General features: G+C 39.3%; 1 protein-coding gene across 1 annotated transcript in view; it reads left to right on the top strand.

Annotated features, from left to right (window-relative positions):
* Positions 1 to 18,480, top strand: part of LOC117514978 (aminopeptidase N-like) — a 119,387-nt gene that overhangs the window by 86,112 nt on the left and 14,795 nt on the right. The window contains exons 22-32 of the mRNA XM_034175541.1: positions 1,584 to 1,726; positions 1,861 to 1,994; positions 4,809 to 4,929; positions 5,369 to 5,520; positions 7,066 to 7,179; positions 13,504 to 13,647; positions 13,795 to 13,860; positions 16,634 to 16,699; positions 16,775 to 16,923; positions 17,400 to 17,479; positions 17,654 to 17,784. Of these exons, the coding sequence (XP_034031432.1) occupies positions 1,584 to 1,726; positions 1,861 to 1,994; positions 4,809 to 4,929; positions 5,369 to 5,520; positions 7,066 to 7,179; positions 13,504 to 13,647; positions 13,795 to 13,860; positions 16,634 to 16,699; positions 16,775 to 16,923; positions 17,400 to 17,479; positions 17,654 to 17,784 (1,300 nt within the window). The remainder of the gene's footprint in view (positions 1 to 1,583; positions 1,727 to 1,860; positions 1,995 to 4,808; positions 4,930 to 5,368; positions 5,521 to 7,065; positions 7,180 to 13,503; positions 13,648 to 13,794; positions 13,861 to 16,633; positions 16,700 to 16,774; positions 16,924 to 17,399; positions 17,480 to 17,653; positions 17,785 to 18,480) is intronic.

The following is an 18,480-nucleotide window of genomic DNA, read 5'->3' as shown; positions in this document are numbered from 1 at the left end:
GCATGCCATAGGTATTAAAGGCACTGCGCTGCGGTGGTTTGATTCATATTTATCTAATAGATTACAATTTGGTCATGTAAATGGGGAATCTTCTTCACAGACTAAGGTTAATTATGGAGTTCCACAAGGTTCTGTGCTAGGACCAATTTTATTCACTTTATACATGTTTCCCTTAGGCAGTATTATTAGACGGCATTGCTTAAATTTTCATTGTTACGCAGATGATACCCAGCTTTATCTATCCATGAAGCCAGAGGACACACACCAATTAGCTAAACTGCAGGATTGTCTTACAGACATAAAGACATGGATGACCTCTAATTTCCTGCTTTTAAACTCAGATAAAACTGAAGTTATTGTACTTGGCCCCACAAATCTTAGAAACATGGTGTCTAACCAGATCCTTACTCTGGATGGCATTACCTTGACCTCTAGTAATACTGTGAGAAATCTTGGAGTCATTTTTGATCAGGATATGTCATTCAATGCGCATATTAAACAAATATGTAGGACTGCTTTTTTGCATTTACGCAATATCTCTAAAATTAGAAAGGTCTTGTCTCAGAGTGATGCTGAAAAAGTAATTCATGCATTTATTTCCTCTAGGCTGGACTATTGTAATTCATTATTATCAGTTGTCCTAAAAGTTCCCTGAAAAGCCTTCAGTTAATTCAAAATGCTGCAGCTAGAGTACTGACGGGGACTAGAAGGAGAGAGCATATCTCACCCATATTGACCTCTCTTCATTGGCTTCCTGTTAATTCTAGAATAGAATTTAAAATTCTTCTTCTTACTTATAAGGTTTTGAATAATCAGGTCCCAGGCTTAAAACTTTCCTTTTTGCTAAAGCTTATAGTTAGGGATGGATCAGGTGACCCTAAACCATCCCTTAGTTATGCTGCTATAGACGTAGACTGCTGGGGGGTTCCCATGATGCACTGAGTGTTTCTTTCTCCTTTTGCTCTGTATGCACCACTCTGCATTTAATCATTAGTGATTGATCTCTGCTCCCCTTCACAGCATGTCTTTTTCCTGGTTCTCTCCCTCAGCCCCAACCAGTCCTAGCAGAAGACTGCCCCTCCCTGAGCCTGGTTCTGCTGGAGGTTTCTTCCTGTTAAAAGGGAGTTTTTACTTCCCACTGTCACCAAGTGCTTGCTCACAGGGGGTCGTTTTGACCGTTGGGTTTTTACGTAATTATTGTATGGCCTTGCCTTACAATATAAAGCGCCTTGGGGCAACTGTTTGTTGTGATTTGGCGCCATATAAATAAAATTGATTGATTGAATTGATTGAAGTGGTTAATCTGCTGCCACCTCGACCTGGACCCAGATGAGTGGCAGAAAATGAATGATAGTTAAAGTTTAGAGTGGAACACAGAAACCACAAATCAGCTACCGTTTGCCTGAAGGCACATGGAAAACTTTAGCTGAGATTTTCTATAGCTTCTTTTTCCAAATCATGAAGCTATGACTGTTGAAGCAATATAACACGCTGTTCATAGTCCTTTGCTGCTTGATCATTGTCCCATAGTTTGTAATGTAAATGATAATGCACAGCAGACCTTTTTTCTGTATTAATTTCAGATTTCTAGCCACCAGCCAAATGCAGCCAACATATGCGAGGAGCGTGTTTCCATGTTTTGATGAACCAGCGATGAAGGCCGAGTTTGACGTCACTATCATCCACAGACAAGGAACTACAGCCCTCGGAAACTGGGTGCAGTCAGGTGAAAAATAACTATGCTGCAGCAAAAACAGGAAAAACATTTTCATTTGACTGTTGATCACAAGGCAATTAAAGTTAAACAGTAACAACAAAATAAAATCTCTTCCTGGTACTGAAAAATTTCCATTTTTTTAGACTCTGGCATCATAGACGATGACTGGAAGTACACCCGCTTTCACCAGACAAGGAAAATGTCCACGTATCTGCTGGCCTTCACAGTGTCAGAGTTCACGTCGACGCCGTCGGCACATGAGCGCGTGACGATTAATGTATGTCCGTTCATACAGGAGCTCAATAAAATGTTGTTGTTGTTTAAGAATTTTAGGTGGGCCTAAAACAAAAAAATCTCTTGCAGTTAAATTGCACTGAAATTTTGAGTTTTGCCAACTCTGACAATATTACACTGTGGCTATTAAACAAATGTTTATGGGATCTACTGTTGATCAAACTACTAGAGCTTTCAATAGTGTGACATGTGCAAAGCACACCTGTGAAACAATCATGCTGTTTAATCTGCATCTTGATGTACCAAAACCTTTTGGGCATAGAAGGATATATATTATATATATATAGTTGTATGTAAACGTTTGGGCACTCCTGATAATTTTCATGATTTTCCTTTATAAATTATTGGTTGTCTGGATCAGAAATTTCAGTTAAATATATCATATAGCAGATGAACACAGTGATATTCGAGAAGTGAAATGAAGTTTATAGTGTTTACAGAAAGTGTGCAATAATTATTTAAACAAAATTAGGCAGGTGCATAAATTTGGGCACCCTTGTCATTTTATTGATTTCAATACATTTAGCACTAATTATTGGAACACAAAACTGGTTTGGTAAGCTCATTGACCCTTGACCTCCTTACACAGGTGAATCCAGTCATGAGAAAGGGCATTTAAGGTGGCCATTTGCAAATGTTTCCTCTCTTTGCATCTCTTCTAATGAGTGGCAACATGGGAGTCTCTAAACAACTCTCAAATGACTTTAAAACAAAGATTGTTCAAGATCATGGTTTAGGGGGAAGGATACAAAAAGCTATCTCAGAGATTTCAGCTGTCAGTTTCCACTGTGAGGAACACAGTGAAGAAATGGAAGACCACAGGCACAGAACTAGTTAAGGCCCAAAGTGGCAGGCCAAGAAAAATCTCAGATAAGCTGAAGAGAAGGACGGTGAGAACAGTCATAGTCAACCCACAGACCTGTTTCAAAGACCTACAACATGATCTTGCTGCAGATAGTGTCTCTGTGCATCGTTCAACTATACAGCGCACATTGCACAAGGAGATAGTGTAATGCAGAGGAAGCCTTTTCTGCATACATGCCACAAACAGAGTCGCTTGAGGTATGCTAGAGCACATTTGGACAAGCCAGCTTCATTTTGGAATAAGGTGCTGTGGACTGATGAAACTAAAATTGAGTTATTTGGACATAACATGGGGTGGTATGCATGGCTGAAAAAGAACACAGCATTCCAGCATTCTTACAGTAAAATTTGGAGGTGGTTCCATCATGCTGTGTGGCCAGTGCAGGTACTGGGAATCGTGTTAAAGTTGAGGGTTACATGGATTCCAGTCAATATCAGCAGATTCTTGAGAACAATGTTCATGAATCAGTGACAAAGTTGAAGTTGTGCCGGGGCTGGATCTTTCAACAAGACAACGACCCTAAACAATGCTCAAAATCTACTAAGGCATTCATGCAGAGGAACAAGTACAATGTTCTGGAATGGCCATCTCAATCCCCAGACCTGAATATTATTGAAAATCTGTGGTGTGATTTTAAGTGGGCTGTCCATGCTCAGAAACCAACAAACCTGAGATGTTTTGTAAAGAAGAATGGTCCAAAATACCTTCAACCAGAATCCAGACTCTCATTGGAAGCTATAGGAAGCATTTAGAGACTGTTATTTCTACAAAAGAAGGATCTACTAAATATTGATGTTTTTTTTTTCTGTTGGAGTGCCCAAATTTATGCACCTGCCTAATTTTGTTTAACAAATTATTGCACACTTTCTGTAAATCCTATAAACTTCATTTCACTTCTCAAATATCAGTGTGTTCGTCTGCTATACGACAAATTTAACTGAAATAGCTGATCCAAACAACCTATGATTTGTAAAGGAAAATCATGGAAATCATCAGGGGTGCCGAAACTTTGGCATACAACAGCAAATGAAGACTAACACATTTAATTCACATGGCTTTTTAAATGACTTCTGATTGTATTTTACAAATAAATGATTTTTTGTTTTAGGTAATTTGAATTTGTTTAAATCAAATATTTTTTACTTACTTTGGAAATCACTCAAAATAAATCCTTTTAACATTCATTTCAGTTCCTTGTTTGACAACACATTATGACAATACCTGCATGTTTATTTAATGCTTCATGAAAAAAAAAATTATAATAATTTCATGAATATAAATCTAAACAAATTTAAGAAACATGGGTTTATTTCATTAGGCACACTGAAACCTTGAAAGTATCTCAAAGGAAGCAGACGTTGTATTTTAATTGTACAAGAACATATCAGATTTTTATTTTAACACACTGTTATCTTTATTTTTCAGTGATGTTATAATCAGAACTTGCTGTTCGTCTTTTCCTTTTTCTTATCAGGAAATTATCTTTCAAATATTGCTTTTTAATCTTTCTAGCTGTACTGTCAGTGGCCTAATAAAAAAAGCAGCAACAGCCTTTTTCTCTCTTGTTGGCTCAGATCTGGATGGAATTTCACTATTGTTCATTTTTTGAGATACTTGGACAAAACTATAAACAGAAACATTTTCACTTCTGACATGATCATATTTCCTGTAACTGTTATCTGTATGAGGCATTTAATAATCTCCTTGGTGGTGTTTTCTGATTCATTTTAATTAACGCAAATACACTTGTGCAAAACAGGAAAATAAATAAAAATCCACTGTCCTTTAAAATAAACCCTGTGTGTGTGTGTGTGTGTGTGTGTGTGTGTGTGTGTGTGTGTGTGTGTGTGTGTGTGTGTGTGTGTGTGTGTGTGTGTGTGTGTGTGTGTGTGTGTGTGTGTGTGTGTGTGTGTGTGTGTGTTTTGTCCACAGACGTTTGCTCGTCCTGAGGCCACTGAAGCCGGACACACGAAATATGCAGCCAGCATCACCGGAAAGATTCTCACATTTTTTGAGAATTACTTTGGAATTGAGTATCCTTTGGAGAAGCTTGGTATGTCTTTAGATTGATTAATATGCTTATATATATATATATATTAATTTGCTTGATTTAAATGTGACCATCTGTCCCACGTGACCAGAATGTATCCAATGAACTGAGGATGAACACATTTAAATCAAAATTCAAACAACGTTTTGTGCATGTAGAAGATGTGTATTATGTATAAAGCTCTTTAAGAGTCTGCATAAGAAGGAAAAAATGTGATATAAACTCATTCATTCATTCTGGGAGCCTGTCCCAGACAATCTGATATTAATGCAATGCACAAGCCATTTTATGACTTTTTTTTGTGCTACTGCACCTGATACTACAACAATAAAATAAATAAAATAAAATAAAAACCTCTCCAAAATACAAAATAGATTTTGTTGATGTTGTTTTGCATGCCGCATATTTTGTTTAAATTGTTGTATCTCTGTGATTCCTCCAGATCAAATTGCAGTTCCACATTTCTCCAACGCAGCAATGGAAAACTGGGGATGTATCATTTACCTGGAGCCGATGCTGTTCTACAAAGAAGGAGCGCCCGTGTTTGAAAAGGAAACTGTACTCAAGATCATTGCACATGAGATGGCACATCAGGTTGGAGAGAAAATGCCTCTTTATTACTGTTACTGAGTGAACAAACTATATTAACGAAAAAAGAGAACAAGTTTGTGTTTAAAAAAAAAAGAAATTCTTAGATCTTACCCTTTTTGTTGAATGACAAATTTTGTCACAGGCTATACCCAATCTTCAAGTGACTTTAAGTTAAATAAATCAATAAAACCACTTTATAAATCCGTACCTGCCCTGATAATCTCCTCCAAGATTTCCAGAACTATGGTCCACCTGTAGATATTTATTCTTAAAGAAACAAGCACAAAGTTAACTGTTAACACCTCAAATTTGCCCAACGTTTGCAATCAATGATTTTAGTTTGATTCTGTGTACGAGGAGGCAGTGGCGGCTTCTGTGCTGCTGGAACAACAGGCTGTCATGCACAATAAGATAATGTCAAGGTTTCAAACATGCAAAATACAGATGCTGCAATCACGCACTAAATTTCCTTTTGACCTTGATAAATCGTGTTGCGTGTGCAAGCCTTTGCATATTTCCTCCAACAATTTTGTGCACTTGTGTGGGCAAACCAAAAATTGCATATTCATGAGCGCAAACATGCTAAATGGACAACACGTGGCAATTTGCGCGTTTGACAAATGCAGTTCTCATTGGGTGCTATTAGTACCAGCTGGTACGTGTGGGACCACATTGCGCCACTTATGTGGAATTTAAAAAAACAAAAAAACACCAACCTGGATGCGAACTCGCGCCTTTCCAAACCTCTGATTCCCAGTCAGCGACTTTACCACTAAGCTACAAAGCTGTTCTTTGAAAGCTGCCTCACTATTTCACTCTCCACTCCTTTTGGATTTAAATTTTACTCAATTTATATGACAAATTTACTTTTGATACTTAAGTACAGTAAATGTCAGATACTTTAAGACTTTTATTCGATAGGGTTGTTCATGTTATATAGTAAAAAAATAAAAGTTCTGAGAGAGGGGGTGTTTGACCCTGACACTTTGGGCCACATGTTGTCTTTGTTCCACTTGGGGTTTTATAAGTGCAGACCAAATTTGAACTCAATCAGATAAAAAATTTAGAGGTCCTCCAGAGTGACACATTTTCCTCTCCCTCTGCTGGCAAGGCAATGTCAGCCTAACGGAGGAAGACTCTGATGCCATTATTTTTCTTTTACAGGTACATGTGATGGCTTATAATCACAAAAAGTGGTGGTTGAGGAGAACATTACTGGAATTGCTGGATTACTACATTGCTTGTTTGGGGAAAACTGTTGCTTTGTGGGGGACCCCTAAACAACGTCCGATTACAGTAAAATTTGGCACTTTGCAATTTTGTAGCATTTGACATTTTGAACAGGTCTATTACTCAAGTAATATTTTTAAAGGAGACTTTAACTTTTACCAAAGTAAATTTATGGTAAGATACTTGTACTTTTACTTTCACTCAAGTATCACTTTGAGGTACTTTATACAAGACTGCTTCTAATAGTGGGCCAGTACCTGTTTAAAATGGAAAAAAGGTAAATTAATTTCTTTTCTTTCTTTTTTTTTTTTCTTGCAGTGGTTTGGAAATCTGGTGACAATGCGATGGTGGAATGAAACCTGGTTGAATGAGGGCTTTGCTACCTTTATGACACATGTAGTAATGGACCACATTGAGCCTAGTTTCAACATGGTAAGATGATTTCATTGAATATCTTTATAGCAAATTTCAGTTTTTCTTTAATTCACCTCCACTGAGGTTATTCACTTGCATTATTCTGTTGACAACTGCTACTAAGTTTGTGATCATGGCCACGCTGTAGTAAAATGAAGAAAGCATGCTGCTAACAGGTACTGTAGAGAATTATTGATACTGTAAATTAAATCAAATCAAAATCAATTTTATTTATATAGTGCCAAATCACAACAAACAGTTGCCCCAAGGCGCTTTATATTGTAAGGCAAGGCCATACAATAATTACGTAAAAACCCCAATGGTCAAAACGACCCCCTGTGAGCAAGCACTTGGCGACAGTGGGAAGGAAAAACTCCCTTTTAACAGGAAGAAAGCTCCAGCAGAACCAGGCTCAGGGAGGGGCAGTCTTCTGCTGGGACTGGTTGGGGCTGAGGGGAGAGAATCAGGAAAAAGACATGCTGTGGAGGGGAGCAGAAATCAATCATTAATGATTAAATGCAGAGTGGTGCATACAGAGCAAAAAGAGAAAGAAACACTCAGTGCATCATGGGAACCCCCCAGCAGTCTAAGTCTATAGCAGCATAACTAAGGGATGGTTCAGGGTCACCTGATACAGCCCTAACTATAAGCTTTAGCAAAAAGGAAAGTTTTAAGCCTAATCTTAAAAGTAGAGAGGGTGTCTGTCTCCCTGATCTGAATTGGGAGCTGGTTCCACAGGAGAGGAGCCTGAAAGCTGAAGGCTCTGCCTCCCATTCTACTCTTACAAACCCTAGGAACTACAAGTAAGCCTGCAGTCTGAGAGCGAAGCGCTCTATTGGGGTGATATGGTACTATGAGGTCCCTAAGATAAGATGGGACCTGATTATTCAAAACCTTATAAGTAAGAAGAAGAATTTTAAATTCTATTCTAGAATTAACAGGAAGCCAATGAAGAGAGGCCAATATGGCTTCTAGTCCCTGTTAGTACTCTAGCTGCAGCATTTTGAATTAACTGAAGGCTTTTCAGGGAACTTTTAGGACAACCTGATAATAATGAATTACAATAGTCCAGCCTAGAGGAAATAAATGCAGGAATTAGTTTTTCAGCATCACTCTGAGACAAGACCTTTCTAATTTTAGAGATATTGCGCAAATGCAAAAAAGCAGTCCTACATATTTGTTTAATATGCGCATTGAATGACATATCCTGATCAAAAATGACTCCAAGATTTCTCACAGTATTACTAGAGGTCAGGGTAATGCCATCCAGAGTAAGGATCTGGTTAGACACCATGTTTCTAAGATTTGTGGGGCCAAGTACAATAACTTCAGTTTTATCTGAGTTTAAAAGCAGGAAATTAGAGGTCATCCATGTCTTTATGTCTGTAAGACAATCCTGCAGTTTAGCTAATTGGTGTGTGTCCTCTGGCTTCATGGATAGATAAAGCTGGGTATCATCTGCGTAACAATGAAAATTTAAGCAATGCCGTCTAATAATACTGCCTAAGGGAAACATGTATAAAGTGAATAAAATTGGTCCTAGCACAGAACCTTGTGGAACTCCATAATTAACCTTAGTCTGTGAAGAAGATTCCCCATTTACATGAACAAATGAACATATGATTCAAACCACCACAGCACAGTGCCTTTAATACCTATGGCATGCTCTAATCTCTGTAATAAAATTTTATGGTCAACAGTATCAAAAGCAGCACTGAGGTCTAACAGAACAAGCACAGAGATGAGTCCACTGTCTGAGGCCATAAGAAGATCATTTGTAACCTTCACTAATGCTGTTTCTGTACTATGATGAATTCTAAAACCTGACTGAAACCTCACTGAAACTCTTCAAATAGACCATTCCTCTGCAGATGATCAGATACCTGTTTTACAACTACCCTTTCAAGAATTTTTGAGAGAAAAGGAAGGTTGGAGATTGGCCTATAATTAGCCAAGATAGCTGGGTCAAGTGATGGCTTTTTAAGTAATGGTTTAATTACTGCCACCTTAAAAGCCTGTGGTACATAGCCAACTAATAAAGATAGATTGATCATATTTAAGATCGAAGCATTAATTAATGGTAGGGCTTCCTTGAGCAGCCTGGTAGGAATGGGGTCTAAAAGACATGTTGATGGTTTGGAGGAAGTAACTAATGAAAATAACTCAGACAGAACAATCGGAGAGAAAGAGTCTAACCAAATACCGGCATCACTGAAAGCAGCCAAAGATAACGATACGTCTTTGGGATGGTTATGAGTAATTTTTTCTCTAATAGTTAAAATTTTATTAACAAAGAAAGTCATGAAGTCATTACTAGTTAAAGTTAAAGGAATACTCGGCTCAATAGAGCTCTGACTCTTTGTCAGCCTGGCTACAGTGCTGAAAAGAAACCTGGGGTTGTTCTTATTTTCTTCAATTAGTGATGAGTAGTAAGATGTCCTAGCTTTACGGAGGGCTTTTTATAGAGCAACAGACTCTTTTTCCAGGCTAAGAGAAGATCTTCTAAATTAGTGAGACGCCATTTCCTCTCCAACTTACGGGTTATCTGCTTTAAGCTGCGAGTTTGTGAGTTATACCACGGAGTCAGGCACTTCTGATTTAAAGCTCTCTTTTTCAGAGGAGCTACAGCATCCAAAGTTGTCTTCAATGAGGATGTAAAACTATTGATGAGATACTCTATCTCACTTACAGAGTTTAGGTAGTTACTCTGCACTGTGTTGGTATATGGCATTAGAGAACATAAAGAAGGAATCATATCCTTAAACCTAGTTACAGCGCTTTCTGAAAGACTTCTAGTGTAATGAAACTTATTCCCCACTGCTGGGTAGTCCATCAGAGTAAATGTAAATGTTATTAAGAAATGATCAGACAGAAGGGAGTTTTCAGGGAATACTGTTAAGTCTTCAATTTCCATACCATAAGTCAGAACAAGATCTAAGATATGATTAAAGTGGTGGGTGGACTCATTTACATTTTGAGCAAAGCCAATTGAGTCTAATAATAGATTAAATGCAGTGTTAAGGCTGTCATTCTCAGCATCTGTGTGGATGTTAAAATCGCCCACTATAATTATCTTATCTGAGCTAAGCACTAAGTCAGACAAAAGGTCTGAAAATTCACAGAGAAACTCACAGTAACGACCAGGTGGACGATAGATAATGACAAATAAAACTGTTTTTTGGGACTTCCAATTTGGATGGACAACACTAAGAGTCAAGCTTTCAAATGAATTAAAGCTCTGTCTGGGTTTTTGATTAATTAATAAGCTGGAATGGAAGATTGCTGCTAATCCTCTGCCTCGGCCCGTGCTACGAGCGTTCTGGCAGTTAGTGTGACTCGGGGGTGTTGACTCATTTAAACTAACATATTCATCCTGCTGTAACCAGGTTTCTGTAACGCAGAATAAATCAATATGTTGATCAATTATTATATCATTTACTAACAGGGACTTAGAAGAGAGAGACGTAATGTTTAATAGACCACATTTAACTGTTTTAGTCTGTGGTGCAGTTGAAGGTGCTATATATATATATATATATATATATATATTTTAATTTTTATGCTTAAATAGATTTTTACTGGTTATTGGTGGTCTGGGAGCAGGCACCGTCTCTACGGGGATGGGGTAATGAGGGGATGGCAGGGGGAGAGAAGCTGCAGAGAGGTGTGTAAGACTACAACTCTGCTTCCTGGTCCCAACCCTGGATAGTCACGGTTTGGAGGATTTAAGAAAATTGGCCAGATTTCTAGAAATGAGAGCTGCTCCATCCAAAGTGGGATGGATGCCGTCTCTCCTAACAAGACCAGGTTTTCCCCAGAAGCTTTGCCAATTATCTATGAAGCCCACCTCATTTTTTGGACACCACTCAGACAGCCAGCAATTCAGGGAGAACATGCGGCTAAACATGTCACTCCCGGTCCAATTGGGGAGGGGCCCAGAGAAAACTACAGAGTCCGACATTGTTTTTGCAAAGTTACACACCGATTCAATGTTAATTTTAGTGACCTCCGATTGGCGTAACCGGGTGTCATTACTGCCGACGTAAATTACAATCTTACCAAATTTACGCTTAGCCTTAGCCAGCAGTTTCAAATTTCCTTCAATGTTGCCTGCTCTGGCCCCCGGAAGACAATTGACTATGGTTGCTGGTGTCGCTAACTTCACATTTCTCAAAACAGAGTCACCAATAACCAGAGTTTATCCTCGGTGGGTGTGTCGCCGAGTGGGGAAAAAGGATTAGAAATGTGAACGGGTTGGCAGTGTACACGGGGCTTCTGTTTAGGGCTACGCTTCCTCCTCACAGTCACCCAGTCGGCCTGCTTTCCCGGCTGCTCGGGATCTGCTGGAAGGGAACTAACGGCGGCTAAGCTACCTTGGTCCGCACCAACTACAGGGGCCTGGCTAGCTGTAGAATTTTCCACGGTGCAGAGCCGAGTCTCCAATTCGCCCAGCCTGGCCTCCAAAGCTATGAATAAGCTACACTTATTACAAGTACCATTACTGCTAAAGGAGGCCGAGGAATAACTAAACATTTCACACCAAGAGCAGAAAAGTGCAGGAGAGACAGGAGAAGCCGCCATGCTAAACCGGCTAAGAGCTAGTAGCTGCGCTAAGCTAGCGGATTCCTAAAAACACACAAAGTGAATAATGTGTAAATAATTTAGAGGTGATTCAGCAGAGGGAGTGCTTTAGTTAAGGCACGTGAAGATTACACTGTGAAACAAATCGTTATCTAGTTATCTAGATCAATATAACTGCGCAGATTAAACAGCTAACAGATACAGCAAAACACAGCTGTGCTCCGGAACAGGAAGTGATACAATACCGCAGTGAGAGCCAACCACCAGTAGAGGTCAGTCAAGTAAAAAAAAAGTTTGACCACCACAAAAACAGGAAAGTATCGACTGTACTCTGTGAAAGCAGCTGTATTGCTCTGAGCACAGCTGATTCCAGTAGGTCATGTCTGTGAATTGGCTGAGAGATTATGCACATTAAAACACCACAAAATGTTTGGATTTCTTTTTTTTTCCAATGACAACCTTTCTATGTCAGAGCTCTGGGATAAATGGTTGGGCTACAAATATGTAAACCTGGGTTTGGGTCTGTCCTGGGTCACAGCCAGGATGTCCATCTACTTGCTGTCATGATGTGTTCCTTTCTTCGAATATGATTGGTTTCATTCTCCTTCAATGTTATTTTTTTCTGCGCAGTGAACTGATGCGCTTTGGTTTAGGTTTGTTTTTTTCTCCCTCAGAGCACTTCAGTGGTTTCCTTGTGTTTATTTTCCAACAGCATGAGGAGCTTGGTACAGGTTTCACTCTGAGTTTACTTTTGGTTTTGATGCGTTCCCATCATTCCCGCTTTCTTCCTCGTGTCTGCGTCTTTTAACACCATGCCATTTTTGTTCTTCCTTTTCCTCACAGTGATCATAGTTTTGTGTTAGTTTCCACTTGATTCTGGCCTTTGCTGGAGTTCCCTCATCTACTGGTCCTTCTGTGTTGTAATCCTCCGAGCTCCTTCATCCTTTAAAAGGCATTTAATTTCAGATGTCCTCTGCCAGATTGTTGTAGTTTCATCCTACTTTCTCACATTCTGCTTGTGTTTTTAGTGAGCATTCTAGTGCTCCAGTTATAATCATTGTTGGCCTTTACTACGTCCTTCGACGTCTGAGTTTTGCCTAAAATCTTAAGGAAATTACACAACTGTTGGACTTCTTCTGTGAAACTGCTTAACCCTCCTATTTTACTCTGAAAGACTGATGACAGATAACCTGCATTACAGTGCCCAAGACCTCTGCCTGGACTCCATTCCAAATGTAGCCTACTGGACTAGAAGTCTGTCTGGAAGCCTTGGACTGCTGTGCTGTGTATGATCCAAACTTGTTCTGAGTTGAAATCGTAATAAATGCTGTTACAATGTTGTTCACTGTGAGACAGATTGACAGAACTTTTGAAATGTCTGTAGCTAAAAATGTGAACCTTTGATAGACCTTGCTACATCATGGTTTGGTAGCTAGCTGAGTCACTTGTTGCTGAGTAGAGGGTTCAGAAACAGCATTCAGTGGGGATTTTTATTTTTTAAATTTATTTTTTAAATTTTTTTGGTCCATGAAAGGGGGGGTGGGGGGCGTGCAACCCCCTCTGGATCTGCCCCTGAATTGGTTGACCGGTCTTGGGAATGTAACCCAGGTGACTTGCATCCTGCCTGGAAAGAGTTCCTACGTTATTTGTGTTTTACCATAAAGGTATTATGGTCCTACTGTACTGTACTGTTTATTATGTTTGATATTTAGAAATGCTATGAACACTGATAAATGTCTTGTTTGGCTTGATTTTCCTCAGAAAGACACATTTAGAATTGGAGAGCTCCGATCAGCATTTAGTTATGACACTACTGCCTCAACCCATCCACTCAGCTCTCCAGAGAAAGATGTCCAGACAACCCATGAGATCCTTGGGATGTTTGATGAAATAACTTATGGGAAGGTAGAGCACCACACATACATACTGGGTAGTGTTCACTTTTGGTTCCACTCTAGCTCTTTGGTTGTTTGTCTGTTGTTTTTGTTAACTAGTGTCTTATATTGGTGTGTTATTAGGGTTAACATGATGTGTTTGGTGTTCTCTCTGTAGGGGGCGTGTGTGATAAGGATGTTGGAGGACTTTGTGACAGAGAAAGTTTTCCATAATGGAGTCAAAGTGAGTAATAACCATTTGTTCTTATTGCTTATAACTTTGTAAATGTTCTGGCAGGATACAGCTTTTTAAAATCTCCATTTCAGTGCATCTCATTGTTCACACACACACAATGGACTCTAAACTTTGTGATCTGATGTTACAAGCCGTGACAAAGCAGCAGTGTCTCTCTGTACATCTGGAAACGTAAGTGCTGTTTGCTTTCCATGTACCGTTTGGAGAACAGAGGGCATTCCCACAATGCCACAAAAAAAGTAGGCAGGAGTGGACTGTGAGAGGCAGAAAAACAGCGACGAGGGCTACTTACATGGCAGTAAGCATACAGTAAGCAACTATAAGCAACCATACGCCATCATACACCAGCCTGCACAGGGACTACGCCAAATCTCCACAGTTTTCCAGCGTACTCCATGCGCATCACAACACAACTGTATGCAAGCCCGATGTGAAAGGGGCTTTATTCCAAAATGGATGAAATTATTTTTTCCCTAAAAATTCTACACACAACACACCATAATGCCAATGTGAAAAAAGTTTTTTTTTTTTTTTTTTTTTTAGATTTTTGCAAATTTGTTAAAAATAAAAAAACTAAGAAATTACATGTACATAAGTACTCACAGCCTTTGTGATGAAGCTCAAAATCAAGCTCAGGTGCCTCCTGTTTCCACTGATCATCCTTGAGATGTTTCTACAGCTTAATTGGAGTCCACCTGGGGTAAATTCAGTTGATTGGACTTGATTTGGAAAGACGCACACCTGTCTACATATAAGGTCCCACAGTTGACAGTGCATGTCAGAGGGCAAACCAAGCATGAAGTCAAAGGAATTGTCTGTAGACCTGTGAGACAGGATTGTCTCGAGGCACAAATCTGGGGAAGGGTACAGAAACATTTCTGCTGCTTTGAAGGTCCTAATGAGCACGGCCTCCATCAACCATAAATGGAAGAAGTCTGGATCCACTAGGACTCTTCCTAGAGCTGGATGCCTGTCTAAACTGAGCGATCGGGAGAGAAGGGCGAAGGAAGAAGGTCACCTCCCTTAGTCAGAGCTCTGTCAGAGCTCCAGCATTCCGCTGTTGTGAGAGGAGAACCTTCCAGAAGGACAACCATCTCTGCAGCAATCCATCAATCAGTCCTGTATGGTAGAGTGGCCAAATGGAAGCCACTCCTTAGTAAAAGGCACATGGCAGCCCACCTGAGGTTTGCCTAAAGGCACCTGAAGAACTCTCAGACCATGAGAAACAAAATTCTCTGGTCTGATAAGATAAAGATTGAACTCTTTGGCGTGAATGCCATGCACCGTTTGGAGGAAACCAGGCACCATCCCTACAGTGAAGCATGGCGGTGGCAGCATCATGCTGTGGAGATGTTTTTCAGCATCAGGAACTGGGAGACTAGTCAGGATTGAGGGAAAGATGAATGCAGCAATGTACAGAGACATCCTGGAAGAAAACCTGCTCCAGAGAACTCTTGACCTCAGACTGGGGCGATGGTTCATCTTTCAGGAGGACAATGACCCTAAACACACAGCCAAGATATCAACATTGCTTCAGTACAACTCTATGAATGTCCTTGAGTGGCTCAGCCAGAGCCCAGGCCTGAATGTACCGACGCTCCCCATCCAACCCGATAGAGCTTGAGAGGTGCTGCAAAGAGGAATGGGCAAAACTGCCCAAAGATAGGTGCACCAAGCTTGTGGCATCATATTTGAGAAGCCTTGAGGCTGGAACTGCTGCCAAAGTTGCATCAACAAAGTATTGAGCAAAGGGTGTGAATACTTATGTACATTTGATTCATTAGTTTTTTATTTTTTATAAATTTGCAAAAATGTCCAAAAAAAACCTTTTTTTCATGTTGTCATTATGGGGTGTTGTCAGTAAAATTTTGAGGGTAAAAAATACATTTATTTTGGAATAAGGCTGTAACATAAATAACTGTGGAAAAAGGGAAGCGCTGTGAATACTTCCTGGATGCAGTGTACGACTTCTTCCCACACTTTGATGCTGTGGCTGATCAACTGTACCTGCAACTGTGCACATCACCCTTATTCTTTAAAATCAGTTTCATCACCAAGCAATGCCACTGCTGTCTATCACATCCAACCTACTTCTTTCATCTCTCTTTTCCACTGATCTTCATGTATTATTATTTTTTTTTTTTATCTCTTCTTTTGTGGTGGGGCTCATTTCATAACTACCCTGGTGGTGGAATCAGGATGCATTTTGATTTGAAGAATTTGGGGATGATTACGACAGTGAGGTTAGAGAAGGCGGGCACCATCCCTCAAGTACCCTGTCCAGAGAAACAGTGGATCTCTTCCAACCGCTGTTGAGAAGGCAGGTTGAGACTTCCACGTGTCACTGCTGCTGGGACACTTGCATTCCTGCATGTCTGTGTTTATTGAAAATGACCTCAGAACAAAGTCCTCCATGTGTCTTAACATTTCTGTGGGACAACAAGAACTGATTTTCACTGTAATATGTGACAGAAGTGAAGAAGCTTTCTAGGAAAAGAGTTACATACCGGACTGAAACAGTCAGATCCTGTTCTTCTTGCTATGAAATTCCCCAAATCTCAACATGCGGTCATACTTTATTCTGACATTAGGTCCTTGTGGAATATGCCTCCTGCAGCTGTTTGTGGGTGTTTTCTTACAGTTTTGAATATTAAGTTTGAAAACAAAATATTGTCCTTAAAAGAACTCAGACTCACAAAATAATTCATTTTTACACATCTGTCTCTGTTTTTTTTTAAATGTTTTATTAAATGTACTTCAGATGTATCTCAACGCCTTCCAGTATGACAATACTGAACAGGATGATCTCTGGAAGTACATACAAAAGGTAAATCCCCATCAGTCTTAATCTGATTCACAGATTTCACATGAGGATAGTCACGTTTTTGTGCCACATTTTCAGGCAGTCGATGATGATGGTGGACAGATCAATGTTGCAGAAGTGATGGAGACATGGACCAATCAAATTGGCTATCCTCTCATCACCATCAACACGACCAGTGGAGAGGTCACTCAGAGACGCTTTCTGAACAATGACACCTCAGAGTCTAGGTGGGTTTGAAAAGCCAAGGAAGCGATTTTACTGTAAGAAGACGAAAGTACATCTGCAAACGTCTCATTACATCTTCAGTATGTGGTCTCATTATAGAAAACATGTCCTCCTCTACCCAAAATGTGCCTAACAGAAAGTACATTTAGTGGCAGAAAGTCTTAGAAATCATGCACAACCCCTGGTGCTCCATAAGATAAAACACTGGTTTCCTAACCTGAGGGTTCAGTGATCATGCTTATATTTAAAGTTATAATTAGACCTGTTGAAGATGGTCAGGTTAGCTGGTAAGCTTTCAATCTGTATTTTGTTTTTTCCGATGCTGTTTAGATATTTTTGGAGTATCTTCATGTCCCATTTGGTTTTTCTAATCGTGTTTTTACCTTTCTCGTTTGTAATGAAAGTTGTCTCCTGATGTTGAAGTAGCCCCCTCAGAAGAACACCTCTTTTTTTTTTACTCCTTTTCTTATCTGTTTAGTCTTTGGTGGTACGTCCCAATTCGTTTCATGTCAAGTACATCTGGACCTTCATTGGTTTGGCTGAATACCACCAGCATAGGTAAGGGAATATCTAAAGTTTTGTTTTTACATGTTTTTTTGTAACTTTTTCCTCCAAACACTTGTTTGTCTGTTGTGCTGCAGTGAAAATAATTACTTCTGCTATGGCACATTAACACTGTAATTATAATCAAAATATAAAAAATTATTTCTGCCTTATCTCTTTTTGAAACAGAAAAGAAAGAGTTTGTTGTCACAGATGGAGACTGGATCCTGGCAAACGTCAATTGTACCGGGTACTATAAGGTCAACTACGACCTGGAAAACTGGAACAGACTCTTTACTCACCTGGAAAGAGACCCACAGGTAAGTGCTGATGCAAGAGATAAATTGAGCAGAAACCAAAATCAAGCAGAAGGTACATTTAATTGAAGGCTTTCAGCTCACTTTAAGTGTAAATAAACAGTGCCAAAATGTTTCACTTTACAAATATTGAATGTTTTCCATTTGTGCAATGGTCAGAAGATTTTCATAAATGGAAAGATGGAATGTTTTATCTTTCAAGAAAATATTCTGTCCATTGCACAAATGGAAAACATTCATTATTTGTTTTATATGACACCTAAATAGATCCTTGCCGTCCTTTGATATTTTACTTAAAATTAGACAGGTGAAAAAGTATGTAAATATCACAGCTAGTAATCAGTGCTACAACTGCATAGTCAAAGTAAAGTCCAAGTGTCATTATGGATACATTTTTATGAAAAGGCAGTGGAGTTATTCAATGCAGTGAAATTTGAACCAAAATGAACAGCAAATCCAACTGCATGAAAAATGATATAAATCATGGACTATTTTACTATACAATGAGACAAACAATGCCACGTGACATACAATCCACCGGTTAAATGACAAGGTTCTTTTGAGGTGTTATGCAAAAGCTGTTAAAACATCCATATATACAGAGAAGAATGAAGTGGCAGAATCAGCATTCTAAATCTATTTAAGCATAAAAATTCAAAAAGAAAAAAAAAAAATATAGCACCTTCAACTGCACCACAG

The sequence above is a fragment of the Thalassophryne amazonica genome, chromosome 8 (genome assembly GCF_902500255.1).
Source record: "Thalassophryne amazonica chromosome 8, fThaAma1.1, whole genome shotgun sequence".
In the NCBI taxonomy this organism is placed as follows: domain Eukaryota; kingdom Metazoa; phylum Chordata; class Actinopteri; order Batrachoidiformes; family Batrachoididae; genus Thalassophryne; species Thalassophryne amazonica.
The sequence above is the reverse complement of the archived record's forward strand: the minus strand, read 5'-3'. Positions and strand labels throughout refer to the sequence as shown.